The sequence below is a fragment of the Bufo bufo genome, chromosome 2 (genome assembly GCF_905171765.1).
Source record: "Bufo bufo chromosome 2, aBufBuf1.1, whole genome shotgun sequence".
Classification (NCBI taxonomy): Eukaryota; Metazoa; Chordata; class Amphibia; order Anura; family Bufonidae; genus Bufo; species Bufo bufo.
The window spans coordinates 719045822-719060990 of NC_053390.1; the positions used below are offsets into that span (position 1 = coordinate 719045822).

Below are 15169 nucleotides of genomic sequence, written 5' to 3' on the forward strand. Positions count from 1 at the left end.
CATGCACACGACCGTTGTGTGCATCCGTGTGCGTTGTTCGGTTTTCCTGCGGACCCATTGAGTTTCAATGGGTCCGTTGAAAACTCGGAAAATGCACCGTTTGTCATCTGCGTCCGAGATCCGTGTTTCCATTCCGTCCAAAAAAATGACCTGTCCTATTTTTTGGACGGACAACGGTTCGCGGACCCATTCAAGTCAATGGGTCCGTGAAAAAACACGGAGGCACACAATATTGTCATCCGCGTCCGTGATCCGTGTCAGTTTTTTTCCTATCAATTCCAAGGCAAACTTGACTTAGATTTTTTTTTCACTTTTCATGTCTGGTGATCCTCCAAAAATCAAGGAAGACACACGGAAAAAAAAAACAGACACGGATCACGGAACAACGGAACCCCGTTTTGCGGACCGTGAAAAAATACTGTCGTGTGCATGAGGCCTTAAGAGAAGTCCGTGTTCCAAGTCTATAATGCTACATTGTTAGGATGTTCTCGTACATGATCTATCTGGTCTGAATCAATGAATGACATTCCCCTGTAATGTAGACCTTTGATTTGGATCAGTAACTCCTTTTTGTGTTATATTATCAAGTGTATGGTGCATTTTGTGCATTAAAAAAATAAAAAAAATAAATGCTCCCATGGAACGCGGTTTGCCTAGGAAAAGAGCTAATTATCTCCTGAGCCATAGTCTTTTGTACATTGTTTCACTACTTGGTATTTCAGAGGCCACTGCACACATCTATTATACATCCTCTGCAAAATATATATTTTCTTGCTGAGAGCATGCCTACATACAGGCAGGATCATCTTCCATTAGTGAATATCAAAAATCATAGGTAATCAATGTATAGGCCCATTTTACCAATTAAAATACATACACACACTTTATATAATATATATATATATATACACACACTGCTCAAAAAAATGAAGGGAACACTTAAACAACACAATGTAACTCCAAGTCAATCACACTTCTGTGAAATCAAACTGTCCACTTAGGAAGCAACACTGACTGACAATCAATTTCACATGCTGTTGTGCAAATGGGATAGACAACAGGTGGAAATTATAGGCAATTAGCAAGACACCCCCAATAAAGGAGTGGTTCTGCAGGTGGTGACCACAGACACTTCTCAGTTCCTATGCTTCCTGGCTGATGTTTTCGTCACTTTTGAATGCTGGCGGTGCTTTCACTCTAGTGGTAGCATGAGACGGAGTCTACAACCCACACAAGTGGCTCAGGTAGTGCAGCTTATCCAGGATGGCACATCAATGCGAGCTGTGGCAAGAAGGTTTGCTGTGTCTGTCAGCGTAGTGTCCAGAGCATGGAGGCGCTACCAGGAGACAGGCCAGTACATCAGGAGACGTGGAGGAGGCCATAGGAGGGCAACAACCCAGCAGCAGGACCGCTATCTCCGCCTTTGTGCAAGGAGGAACAGGAGGAGCACTGCCAGAGCCCTGCAAAATGACCTCCAGCAGGCCAGAAATGTGCATGTGTCTGCTCAAAAGGTCATAAACAGACTCCATGAGGGTGATATGAGGGCCCGACGTCCACAGGTGGGAGTTGTGCTTACAGCCCAACATCGTGCAGGACGTTTGGCATTTGCCAGAGAACACCAAGATTGGCAAATTCGCCATTGGCGCCCTGTGCTCTTCACAGATGAAAGCAGGTTCACACTGAGCACATGTGACAGACGTGACAGAGTCTGGAGACGCCGTGGAGAACGTTTTGCTGCCTGCAACATACTCCAGCATGACCGGTTTGGCATTGGATCAGTAATGGTGTGGGGTGGCATTTCTTTGGAGGGCCGCACAGCCCTCCATGTGCTCGCCAGAGGTAGCCTGACTGCCATTAGGTACCGAGATGAGATCCTCAGACCCCTTGTGAGACCATATGCTGGTGCGGTTGGCCCTGGGTTCCTCCTAATGCAAGACAATGCTAGACCTCATGTGGCTGGAGTGTGTCAGCAGTTCCTGCAAGACGAAGGCATTGATGCTATGGACTGGCCCGCCCGTTCCCCAGACCTGAATCCAATTGAGCACATCTGGGACATCATGTCTCGCTCTATTCACCAACGTCACGTTGCACCACAGACTGTCCAGGAGTTGGCAGATGCTTTAGTCCAGGTCTGGGAGGAGATCCCTCAGGAGACCGTCCGCCACCTCATCAGGAGCATGCACAGGCGTTGTAGGGAGGTCATACAGGCACGTGGAGGCCACACACACTACTGAGCCTCATTTTGACTTGTTTTAAGGACATTACATCAAAGTTGGATCAGCCTGTAGTGTGTTTTTCTACTTTAATTTTGAGTGTGACTCCAAATCCAGACCTCCATGGGTTGAAAAATTTGATTTCCATTTTTTAATTTTTGTGTGATTTTGTTGTCAGCACATTCAACTATGTAAAGAACAAAGTATTTTAGAAGAATATTTAATTAATTCAGATCTAGGATGTGTTATTTTTGTGTTCCCTTTATTTTTTTGAGCAGTGTATATACACACATACACACAAACAAGGACTACAAGTAGCAGCACACTGCCTCATGTACAAAGACATATGCAAACACTAGAGACATGAATGAACGTAAACTACTTCACTGCTATACTTACTATTTGATCAAAATTGTGTCGGGCCCATCTAGCAGTGTCTTACACCATCAGACTTGCAGCTCCTGGGCTATTGGCCTATAAAATTTTAGGGCAATGTAGAAACCATCCATGTAGAATTCACACTCTGATTACAAGTCCTGGGCAGATGGGCAGGAGTGCACGGTCCAAAAGGGGGTAGGCACCCCCCAAAATGTACAAAGTTAGACCAACACCTCCAAACAATATGAAAAAAGGGGTTTATTATATATACAGTGATCCCTCAAGATACAATGGCCTCAGGATACAATATTTTCAACATACAATGGTCTTTTCTGACCCATCAAAAGTTTAAACCAGACTCAACATACAATGTCTCAGATCCAACCAATCAAGGCCAATTCTCTGGTAAAATAGCTGTATTAGTTGATAATTAGCAGATATTCCTGTTATATTTAAGGACTGTCTTAGTTATCTGCTTATTTTTCTTAAAATCTTAATTTTCTCTTATCTTGGATGACATTTTGGAGCTTTGGAACCAATTACTGAACTTACAATGGTTTCAACATACAATGGGCGTCCCGAAACCAAGTAATATTGTAACTTGAGGGACCACTGTATAGGGTTTGGAGTTGTATGAAAGCTTTCTAGGGGAGGATACCTCTGTACACACAGCATCCTATGTAGCATATGGCGTCACAGTACAGGTGAAACTCAAAAAATTTGATTATCGTGCAAAAGTCCATTTATTTCAGTAATGATCTACTTAATCTGCCAGTGAAAGTTGTACCAGTTCACGCGAGACTGGCACATAGATCACTGATTTAGGCTACATGCAGACGATCGTATGTGTTTTGCGGTCCACAAATTGCAGATCCGCAAAAAAAAAAAAAAAAAAACAGATGACGTTCCGTAGGGCATCCGTTTTTTTTTTGCGGATCCATTGTAATAATGCCTATCCTTGTCCGCAAACTAGAAAAAAATAGGACATGCACTATTTTTTTTGCGGCGCAACGGAACGGACATACTGATGCGGACAGCACACGGTGTGCTGTCCGCGTTTTTTGCGGACCCATTGAAATGAATGGGTCCGCATCCTATCCGCAAAAAAAAAAAAAAACGGAGCAGACACGGAAACAAAATACGGTTGATCACGTCATCCATGCGCGTGGGGCGCCCTGACGTCACTCTGAAGCTCCCCAGGAGCCGCACGCACGGTAAGTATACTGCTCTACACTTTACCATGGCAAACAGGACTTTAGCGTCCTGGCAGCCATGGTAACCATTCAGAAAAAGCTAAACGTCGGATCCGGTAATGCGCCGAAACGACGTTTAGCTTAAGGCCGGATCCGGATTAATGCCTTTCAATGGGCATTAATTCCGGATCCGGCCTTGCGGCAAGTGTTCATGATTTTTGACCGGAGCAAAAAGCGCAGCATGCTGCGGTATTTTCTCCGGCCAAAAAACGTTACGTTCCGGAACTGAAGACGGAATTTCTCTCCATTCAGAATGCATGGGGATAATCCTGATCAGGATTCTTCCGGCATAGAGCCCCGACGACGGAACTCTATGCCGGAACAGAACAACGCAAGTGTGAAAGAGCCCTTAATGAAAAGTTGTGCATCCGTTTTTTTTTTTTTACAGACCCATTGACTTGAATGGGTCCGTCCTCAGTTTTCCACTGACAAGAATAGGGCAGGTTATATTTTTTGACGGACTGGAATCACGGACGCGGAGAAAAAACGGAGGACTATCAGTTTTTTTTCACAGCTCCATAGAAATGAGTGGGACCTCCGCTAAACTGTGAAAAATGACGGAACGGATGCGGATGCACACAACGGTCGTGTGCATTCGGCCTAAAAGGTACTGTGCATCTCAGATTTCCTACGTACGCTCCGCTGGTTGAAGACAATCACATCAAAAACAATGGGATCTGTTTAGATGTCAATTTCCATCCAACATAATAAGCAGAGAATAGAAATAAGACCAATAAAATTACAGTTCCATCATCACACCTTATACGGTGGTCATATTTCACAGATGGAGCATTCTGTATCCATTTCTTTTTTTTTTTTAAAGGCGGTTTTCTGCCACTCAGCCTTAAAGGGCTTGTCCCAAGACAGGACATCATCCACAGGATTGGGGGATGTATGATCCCTAGAATGGGGGCCCATGTTCCCTACTTGAACGGAGCAGCAGACACACATGCAAGCACTCGGCTATCTCAGGTAGCTACCATAGAGCTGAATGGAGCATCAGCACGACTGCACGGACCCCTGTTTTAGTGATCAACAAAGGCCCAAGCAGTTGGACCCCTGCAGATCAGACTCATTACTGCGGGCGGATAGGTTGTTTTAATGGGACAATCCCTTTAACCCTTTCGGGGGTAGGGGGCTTGGACATTTTGCACTTCTGGTAGCCAGGACAATTTTTGCTGTTTTGTATTAATAAAACCAAAATTATGGAAAAATAAATAATGCTAAACCTCCATACGCAGTAGACACCTGGCACATTGTCAAAATGCAACTCAGCACTTTATACATCCCGGCATCTTCATGCAACTTTGCGTCAAAGTGTAATTAGTTTAAAAAAAAAATTGCAAAAAGTTATATGCACTACGCCTCCTAAAAATAACATTTCATACATACAAGTTAGATCAAACGTTACAAGCACATATCTTCATAAAATCACCAGAAATAGAAGAACAAAAATCTGGAAATTTTTTAAAAAGTAACAACCTATAAAATACAAGGATTATAGTCCTCGAAAAGTAAGTGAACCACCAAGACCTATACTGTATAATGCCTGAAAGCAGACCACCTGATCATTGCAGTGGTCTTGATAGTCTGTTGACAACCTTTCATGTAACTTTATGACAAACAGGAATTATTTGAAAAAAAATGGATCAAAATTAACATTTGCACCTAAAACTCACAACTCGGGAGACGTTTTACACATAAAAACTATGTAAATATTGTATTATTACAACGTAATATATTAAAAACAATGTACTATATTAAGGGGGTTGTCCACTTTTTTAGGCCTCATGCACACGACCGTTGTTTTATTCCGTGTCCGTTATTCAGTTTTTCGTGATTTTCTGCGGACCCATTGACTTTCAATGGGTCCGTTGAAAACTCGGCTAATGCACCGTTTGTCATCCGCATTCCGTGGTTCCAGTCCTTCAAAAAATATAACCTGTCCTATTTTTTTCACGGAAAACGGTTCGCGGACCCATTCAAGTCAATGGGACCGTGAAAAAATGCAGAGGCACACAAGATTGTCGGAACACAACAACGGTCGTGTGCATGAGGCCTTATATTGATGACCTATCTTCGGCATAGGTCATCTATATCAGATCGGCGATGGTCCGACACCTAACACCCCTACCGATCAGCTGTTTAAAGAGAAAGCAGTGCTTGTACAAGAGCAGACTTCTCTTCATTGTTTACCTGCTCGCCGTCAACAACCCCTTTAACGTGTGCAGATCTCATATACCACATGCATAGACTTCAACAAAAGAGTGTGCGCGCTTAAAAACATTGAAGAGACCATGTCGTATTTGGCGATGGGGCAGCCAGTAGCATGCTGTGACGGGGACGGGCCTTCCTAGCATCACCCGCGATACTAGGAAGGCTCATCCCTCACAGCCTGCCCCCCTTCTCCCGTATGTTTTGATCCGCGCAACAGGGAGATGCAGCGGCAGCCGTGCGGGCATCAGAAGCAACAGTGATGCCAGGGAGCAAGGTAAGTACAACCTGTGTCAGGGGCCCGGCCATTAGAGGGGGCGTTATAGGGGTTGGATAACCCCTTTAACCAAGTATAATATGGCTGCTTTATTACTCCTGTATTACAGACACACATCAGAGAATAAGTTAGAGCGCCATACCTCAGGTTCTGATGAACCACAGGAGGTCCAGGTGTTGCATTCATAGTATGGGCACCTCTGAATTATACGCGTCTGAAAATTGTCTGAATATTGTTAAAAAAAACACACTACAAGAAAATTATTATTTATGGCAACAATGAGTGGAAATGCCTTTTCTGACTGATGAAACTCTTTTCCATGTGTCATCACTATAGAAGTGGTCTGTATATTTTACTCTAAGGATCGGGCCTGGATAGGATGGGGACAGTATAAAATGTAAACTTTATTGATGTTGTGTTTGATGTGACTTATTTGGCGCGGTGATCCGGACGCCAGTAAACGTCTGGGTCATGGCGTCAAGCAGCCCAATTAGGCACAGGAGGGTGATTAGATGAACCATCACTCATCTTCTCACTCCTCTACTGGAAAAGAACAAACCCATATGTGACAAGCAGAGAGCAAGTATGCTGACTGATGGTGGAAGGGGGATGGTTATCTTCCCCCTGGGGACAGGTACAGAGGACGCTCTGAGGGGAATTTATCATGTCCTGCACGTCAGAATTCTGGCTTCGAAAAGTTGCAAAATAGGGGCCTTGCAAAAAAATAAAAAATTAATTTTGAATCTTTCTGCATTTTTACCCCACCTGCTCCAGTTTTGAAAATTAGGTGGAAATGTGGGCATTGTTACTGAGACTTTTTCAAAAGTGACATAAAAGTGGCAAACTCACTCCAGTAAAAGGGTGGAGAAAGAAAACTAGAGTAGCATTTCTAGATAGACGCGCACCAGGTTTAACAACTTGCGACATTTGATAGATTTGGTGCAAAGGACTAACACAGACTGCAAAAATTACTGCAAACAGTGCTCCAGACTAAAAAAAATAACCAGGAGCCATCGGCTCCTAAACTAAAAAATTTAGGAGCCAAATTACATTTTTTAGTAGTCAAATTTAAAATGCATATAATTAAAAAAAAGGACTTGACGGAGAAGATGAGACGCAGGTGACAGTAGTGAGCCAGCCCTACATATAGGAGAATTACGGCCTTCACCAGAGCGGAAATATTTTTTAATGTTTTAATAGCTCACACTTTTTCAGATGTGGCGATATGTAATATGTTTATTTTTTATTGTTTTTAAATTTTATATGTAAAATTGGGAAAGGGGGCGATTTAAACTTTTAGTATATTGGTGTTTTTTAATTTTTTTACTTTTTATTTCATAACCCTTAGGGGCTATAACCTGGATCTTTTCGTCCCTTGTCCTATTCATCCCGATAGAGCTGTATTAGGGTGACTAGGACTTCACACTCTCCCTGCTGCTCTGTGCATAGTGCACACAGCAGCAGGGAGATTACCATGGCAGCCCGGGCTTCAGTAGCGTCCTGGCTGCCATGGTAACCGATCGGAGCCCCAGCAGTGTAATCTGCCACTGCCACCAATGGAGAGGAGGGGACCCTGTGGACACCATATAACAATGGGTGGGGGGAGGCCTGTGCCCACTGCGCCACCAATGATACTAATAATGGGGGGGGGCCGGAGGGCTTTTGGGAGGGTGCACTGCACCACCAATTATACTAATACTAAGGGGGGGGCGCACTGCGCCACCAATGAACGTAATTAAAGAGGACCTTTCATGGGTCCAAAGAATATGAACTAAGTAGCAGGCTGCATAGAGCTGCGCCCAGGGATCTAAGTGCACTTACTATTATTCCTGGGCGCCGCTCCGTTCACCCGCTGTGGCCCCCGGTATTTTCAACATTCAGAGCAAGGAGGAGGAGACGCCAGTGTCTCTCCTTCTCCCTGACAGCAGCGCTGTCCAATCACAGCACAGAGATCAGAGCCAGGGAGAAAAAAAAACTCCCTGGCTCTGAGCTGCGATTGGACAGCGCTGCTGTCAGGGAGAAGGAGAGACACTGGCGTCGTCTCCTCCTCCTTGCTCTGAATGTTGAAAATACAGCTCCTCTACTATTTCACACTTAAAAAAAAAAAATAAATCGGGCCAGGAATCAAGGTTACATCTTTCTAGCTGTAACGCCCAATGTTTTGAGGCTAGAGCTTCTATTGTAAGGTTTAATACAAGTCGCGGCTGGTATCTCTAGCTGCTATACAGCCTGAGACCAGCCATCATTAGCAAGGACGTATGAGAAGTCTTTGGCAGGCGCCCAGCGCCCTCTCCAGGCCTGACGGGGCCAGGCATTATGATTTTTTCACTATGGCCCTGTCAATCAAAGTGCAGAGGGCACGGCAGAGAGCTGAACCTCTGGGTGTAATGGCAATGCCCCCCTTGCTCCTAGAGGCTCATAGGGGGTCATTTATCAAACAGGTGTAAAGTAGAACTGGCTTAGTTGCCCATAGCAACCAAATTCCACCTTTCATTTTGGACAGCTCCTTCGGAAAATGAAAGGAGGAATCTGATTGGTTGCTAAGGACAACTAAGACATACACAGAGCATTTGTGTTTTGAAAAATAAGAAATGCCGAACTACACACCAAAAGTGAAGAAAAATCCCCCCCACTGCTGGCTTTCACTCATCTGGGAAAACACACACAAAAAAGTATAAAAAACAACAACTTACAGAGCTGTCCACTGGAAGCCCAGAACCATGTTACAGTAATAAAGTGCCAGGCACAGTGCTGAGAGTTTTCTTAGACTTGCACAGTCCTCCTCTGCCAGATGTACAACATGGACCAGGAAAGCAAAGACCGAAATCCCAACTAACGCTACTGCAAGGCCAATGATTTATTTTGGCTGCCCCCACGCCACCGTACTGGTTGGTGCAGAGTCCCGAATATGAAGGGCACCTGACAGTTCTACCTGCAGCTTGGTCACAAAGGACATGCAATATTTCAGTTATTACATCCAGCATTTCCATGGTACGGTCTGATTTCTACGGGGGATTTTGAAGAGATAATTGTAAGATGGCTCCAGCTCACGGTTTCATCTACATCCATCAGCTTGGTTATAATGTGATGAACCTTCAGATGGCGCACACTTAGGCAGACGAGAAGCACGTATTAATTCTCCTGACTGATAGAGAATCTGTAAGTTATTCCGTATCGTTGCCTCCAACAAAGCTTTATGGTCCGTGTCCATGCAGGCACCAAAGATGTCACAACCTCTACCGGCACGCTCATAATAATGGAAGCTTCAACTTGACTTTCAATGGCTTTTGTTGTGTTAAAGGGGTTTTCCACGACTTAGATGTCGGAACAGCCGGATCCACAAACTGAGATGTGAACGAGGCCTAACCTGTCCTGCTGTGAGTTAGGACGGGTTTGGTGTGAGGTAATAAGGCTTTGGCCATTTCATTTCCCCCTAAACAAAAGGGCTTCTTATAAATAATAAATGCTATATAAAAGAGTATGGTTATATTAGTATTATTTAGGCATTTTCAGTCATTTTATTTTATTCATTCCTGGAGAATCCCTTAAATAATGGATAACCTATCCCCACTCTGATCGTAGGGGTCCAACTCTGGCAACTCCTCCGATCGGCTGTTGGAAAAGCCTAGGTGCTCTGGTGCGTGGCACAGCCTCTTCTTCCACCAGTGACGTCACCTCCGTGGGTCACACAGCTATTGCTCAACTCAGTCCCATTCAAGTGAATGGATTGCGCTGGAATACCAAGCACAGCCGCTATCCAAAGTATGCCGCTAAGGGTGGTACAAGAGCGGCCATGCTCATCCTTCAACCAGATGACTGGTGGGGGATCCGGGCGTCGGACTTCCACAATCAGATATTGATGACCTATCATCAATATTTAAAGGGATTCTCCAGGCTCCTGACGTTGATGACTTACCGTCATGATAGGTCACTAATATCTAATCGGTGATGGTCTGACACCAATGATCAGCCGTTTCCAGCACTGTGAATGAAGCAGGAAGAACAGCTCTGTTCAAGATGGAGTGGCCATGCCGGGTTACTTCAGCTAAGCTCCCACTGAAGCACGGCCTGTACACTTGACCGGAGATGCGCTTCCTGTGCCATTCAAAGTGATGGAGGCTGCAGGGAACTGCTGATCGGTGGGGGCGCGGGGTGTCGGACCCTCACCTACTGGGATATTATTGACCTATCCCAAGGGTACGATATCATTATCAGGAGCCTGGAAAATCCCTTCAAATCCTGGGAACCTCCTTTAAAAAACAAATGTCACCTCCATCTTTTATTTACATGACCATTATAAGTAAGTATTGTAGAGGATGACAATCACACGCTGCACCCATCAGGCCTCCATCTTCGGGTGCTCTGAACTCTCTCCGGCTGCCCTTCCCTTAGGGTATGACCACGCTGTCAGTTGCGACAGAGGTGCCGCGTGGTCCTACCTTTACTTTCGTAAACCAAGCACCCAGAGAATGTGGCCTCAACGGTCACAAGGACAAGACCTGCGTGGCTGAGCCTCAACAGGAATGCGCCATTCTAGTACAGGCGACCGATGAGGACTGAGAGTGGGAATGGGGGTCCAGTGGGTGGCAGAAACCACAGGGACCTGGAGCAACAGCAAAGGAATTATGGGGTCTATAAGGTGAGGGTCTCATTTATTTTTTTACACCCCCTACCTTTGCCTAATCTACGGGCGTCCAGTAAAATCCTTATCCCACACAGTAAGGACGTCATACAGAAGATGATGCAGTGTGAACAGAGCCCTCAGTATCCCACACAGCAGCTCGCCCGGCACACACACTATACCTCCTTCTTCTTCTGTCCTCCCCCGATCTGCAGGCACAGGGTCAGGATGAGCAGATGCTGCAGGGCTGCTCTCATGCTGCACGCCATGACTGTGGACATCAGCTTCCCCATCAGCACCTGCTCTGCTGTCATCAGCGGCTCTCACTGGCTGAGCTGTCAGCCAATCAGCGCCCGCGGAGGACGCAGAGCATCACGGGTAATGTAGTTCTCTCAGCTAATCCCGGACTACAGCGCAGGAAGCTACGTGCACGGCTCCTCAGCGTCAGTGACGTGCTCTGTGTTCACTACATAGGTTGTCAGTTGTCACCTATTATCTGTGTAATATCTACCTACTATCTATCTCTCTTAGATCTATCTAATACAGAAATCAAGGGGCCCCATAGCCAAAAAAAAAAAAAAAGTGGGCCCCCTCCCAGACATCCCAACCTGCAAAACCCCATTTCAGGGAGGTTTTCTTTTTTTTTCTTTCACAAACTTTTTATTACATTTTCCAAACATATGCAGTATCTGCACACTTTGCTCTATGGTGTGGAGGACTGGGCTCATTACCCTCCCCCAAATTATCATATTTATGTATATGATTAAAGGGATTCTGTCACCAGCTATGAGCCCTGTGAGCTAAACATATGCTCATGTCCAGGGCAGCATTCTGATTTCTAAGGTGGCCTTATAAAAGCTATTTGTGGCTTTATTCTGCGGAAAAACAGGTTTTACTAACCTGTCAATCATTGAATTAAGGTGCCCAAGCAGGGGAGGTCTGTGGATGCATGGTGCCCGGCCGCACGCATCGCCGTTCGTGCCCAGCGCCGCCTTCTACTCATCAGTGCCGCCTCTCCCTCTCCCTCCCTCCCCCTCCTCCCGCTTTGAGATCCCGCGCGTGCCACAGGCTCAGCCTGATGTGCCGTTGCGGACTGCTGGCATCGGCTTCTTCTTGCACTGTGCGCACGCGTCGAGAAGGGGGCACTGCTACAGGTTGCCGGAAAGGTTTACTGCAAGTAAACTAGAGATGGGAAGTTCGGATCTTTTACATGAATCGGTTCATGAATCGAATCTTCGGTTCATTCGCTGAGCTGACAAGAAGCAAGTGAACCGAAGCTTAGGTTGCGCAATGCACATGCGCGGATGCTTCGATTCACTTGCGGACTCGCTGAGTCGGCTCTTGGTCTGAGTCAGGAAGTTTATTCTTTAAAACCCTGTGTGTAATTATCTACCCCACTGTAGGAAAAGAACAAGCATCCAGGGGGTGTGAATTTAACACTGGGGTAAATAATATAATTAAAATGGAGGGTTAAATGTGTAAATGTATTTTAAAAAAATACATCTCTCTCAATAGTTCTATAGCTACTGAATGAGACAGAAGAAGAGATGCCTTTAACATATATATCTCCTTGAGAAGCCAATTTGACCCTAAAGGGTTAATTCAACCTGTAATCTAAACTCTGTCCTGTCACTTCTCTTATCTCTCTGCTCTGCTATCAGTAAACCTTTCCGGGATATATTGTCTCACATGCGGGTGTCAGGGAGCCGCTATGTAATAGCGGGAGACTCCCTGAACCTCCGGGAGACTTGAGATCCCTGCCTCCCTCCTACTGTAAGGCTCCATTCATACGTCCGCAAATGGGTCTGCATCCGTTCCGCAATATTGGGAACGGGTGCGGACCCATTCATTCTCTATGGGGCCAGAAGAGATATGCGCTCTCCGCATCCACATTTCAGGAGCGCGGCCCCGAACTTCCGAGCCTCGGCTCTGCCAAAAAAATAAAACATGTCCTATTCTTGACAAGAATAGGCAGTTGTATGGGGGGTGCCGGCCGGGTGTATTGCGGATCCGCAATGCACTACGGACGTGTGAATGGATCCTAAGTATAAGTGTGTGTCAGCGGTTTCCTCTCCCGTTGTGCGCCTGGCCACCAGAACAACAGCTTGGTTCAACATCCAAGAAAATAGGACCACAGTATCTCAGGGGTAAATCAAAAATATGAAACAGCTTTATTCAAAAAGGTCCATCCATCACATGATGCAACGATTCAGACAACACCTTTGTCAAGTATTTTTTGCTATCAAAACATTGCTTCATGTGATTGATGTACCTTTTTGAATAAAGTTTTTTATATTTTTGACTTACCCCTGTGATACTGTGGTCTTATTGTTTTGGATGTGTATATTTATTTATATAGCGCTACTATATTCCGCAGCACTTTATAGACATTAGCATCATGCTGTCCCCAGTGGGGCTCACAATTCCCTATCACTATGTCTTTGGAGTGTGAGAGGAAACCGGAGTACCCGGGAGAAACTCATGCAAACACGAGAAGAACATACAAACTACATGCAGATGTTGGTCCTTGGTCAGATTTGAACCTAGAACCTCAGGGCTGCAAGGCAACAGTGCTAACCACTGACCCACTGTGCTGTATATCTATTTATATGTAAAAGCTCTCATTGTCCTGTTATTTAGTACAATCCACAAAGACTATTAGCTTAATAGTTCACTGAGGGTCAGAGACTGAACCCCCTTAGAACTTAAAGCATATGTCTATGGGGGAAATGCAGTCATTTAAGGGGGTTTCATTCTCTGCCTCTCATTCCTATTACTAATAGTGGCTTGTACTAACAGTACTAGGCCAATGAAAGGTACTATAGATATATATACCATCCAGAGACCACAGTATACAGCTCCCTACACATTGCAGCACAGTGTGTGACTAACTGATTATTACACTAAGGCCTCATGCACACGACCGTTGTGTGTTTTGCGGTCTGCAAATTGTGGATCCGCAAAACACAGATGGCGTCCGTGTGCGTTCCTCAATTTGCGGAACGGCATGGACAGCCATTGATATAACTGCCTATTCTTGTCCGCAAAACGGACAAGAATAGGACAGGTTATTATTTTTTTGGCGGACCACGGAAGGGAGCAACAGATGCGGACAGCACACGGAGTGCTGTCCGCATCTTTTGCGGTCCCATTGAAGTGAATGCGTCCGAATTCGAGCCGCCAAAAACTGTGGCTCGGATACGGACCAAAACAACGGTCGTGTGCATGAGGCCTAACAATCACTCACAGACAAAGTGATGAAGACTGCGGCACCAGGCGTGCAGCCTCTCCTACTTACTGAGGTCGCATGCCGGTCACTGGGCATGGCCGTGGTCGTCACACTGGAGGGCTATTTCAAAACTTTTATCCTCAAGAACTACGGGCCTCTTGTCCCCTCACTGCAATAGCGCCGGCAGCGGGAGACAGAGATTAGATGTGGTGATGCTGAAATACAGCTGGCCAATAAGCAGAGACAGCATCAGGGCATCTCACTGCTTATTGGCCAGCCGGCTAACAGGGAGGGAACCAGTACGAGCAGTGGGCAATAGAGTTGTCACGATGCCAAAATTTTGATTCTATTTCAATACCATAAAAAAGTATTGCGATACTCGATACCACGCGGAAAAAAAATAAAACACAAAAAAAGCCTTGTTTTATGGAACATTCGGCCCATAATAGAACAATCCTATCCTATTTTTGGGGGGTACAAGGTGACTAAAAGTGGCGAATTGCATGGTTTTGATACGGCGTTCACCGCATAGGAAATATTTTTAAATATTTTACCCTTTTTCGGGTGTGGTGATATGTAATATGTTTATTTTTTAAACTTTTAGTATTTTGGTGTTCTTTTTTACTTTTTATTTACTATCCACAAGGCATTTTTGCCCACAGGACTGCCGCATACTGGATGTTTTTCCCTTTTCACACCATTCTTTGTAAACCCTAGAAATGGTTGTGCGTGAAAATCCCAGTAACTGAGCAGATTGTGAAATACTCAGACCGGCCCGTCTGGCACCAACAACCATGCCACGCTCAAAATTGCTTAAATCACCTTTCTTTCCCATTCTGACATTCAGTTTGGAGTTCAGGAGATTGTCTTGACCAGGACCACACCCCTAAATGCATTGAAGCAACTGCCATGTGATTGGTTGACTAGATAAATGCATTAATGAGAAATAGAACAGGTGTTCCTAATAATTCTTTAGGTGAGTGT

The 15169-nt window shown here is 45.2% G+C and overlaps 1 protein-coding gene across 2 annotated transcripts in view; it reads right to left on the bottom strand.

Annotated features, from left to right (window-relative positions):
* TUSC3 (tumor suppressor candidate 3) overlaps positions 1–11241 on the bottom strand; it is a 357616-nt gene extending 346375 nt beyond the window's left edge. For both annotated transcript variants that reach the window (XM_040418803.1, XM_040418804.1), the window contains exon 1: positions 11139–11241. In XM_040418803.1, coding sequence (XP_040274737.1) covers positions 11139–11237 — 99 coding nt within the window. In that variant the 5' untranslated portion in view covers positions 11238–11241. The remainder of the gene's footprint in view (positions 1–11138) is intronic.
* Between the last annotated feature and the right edge of the window lie 3928 nt (positions 11242–15169).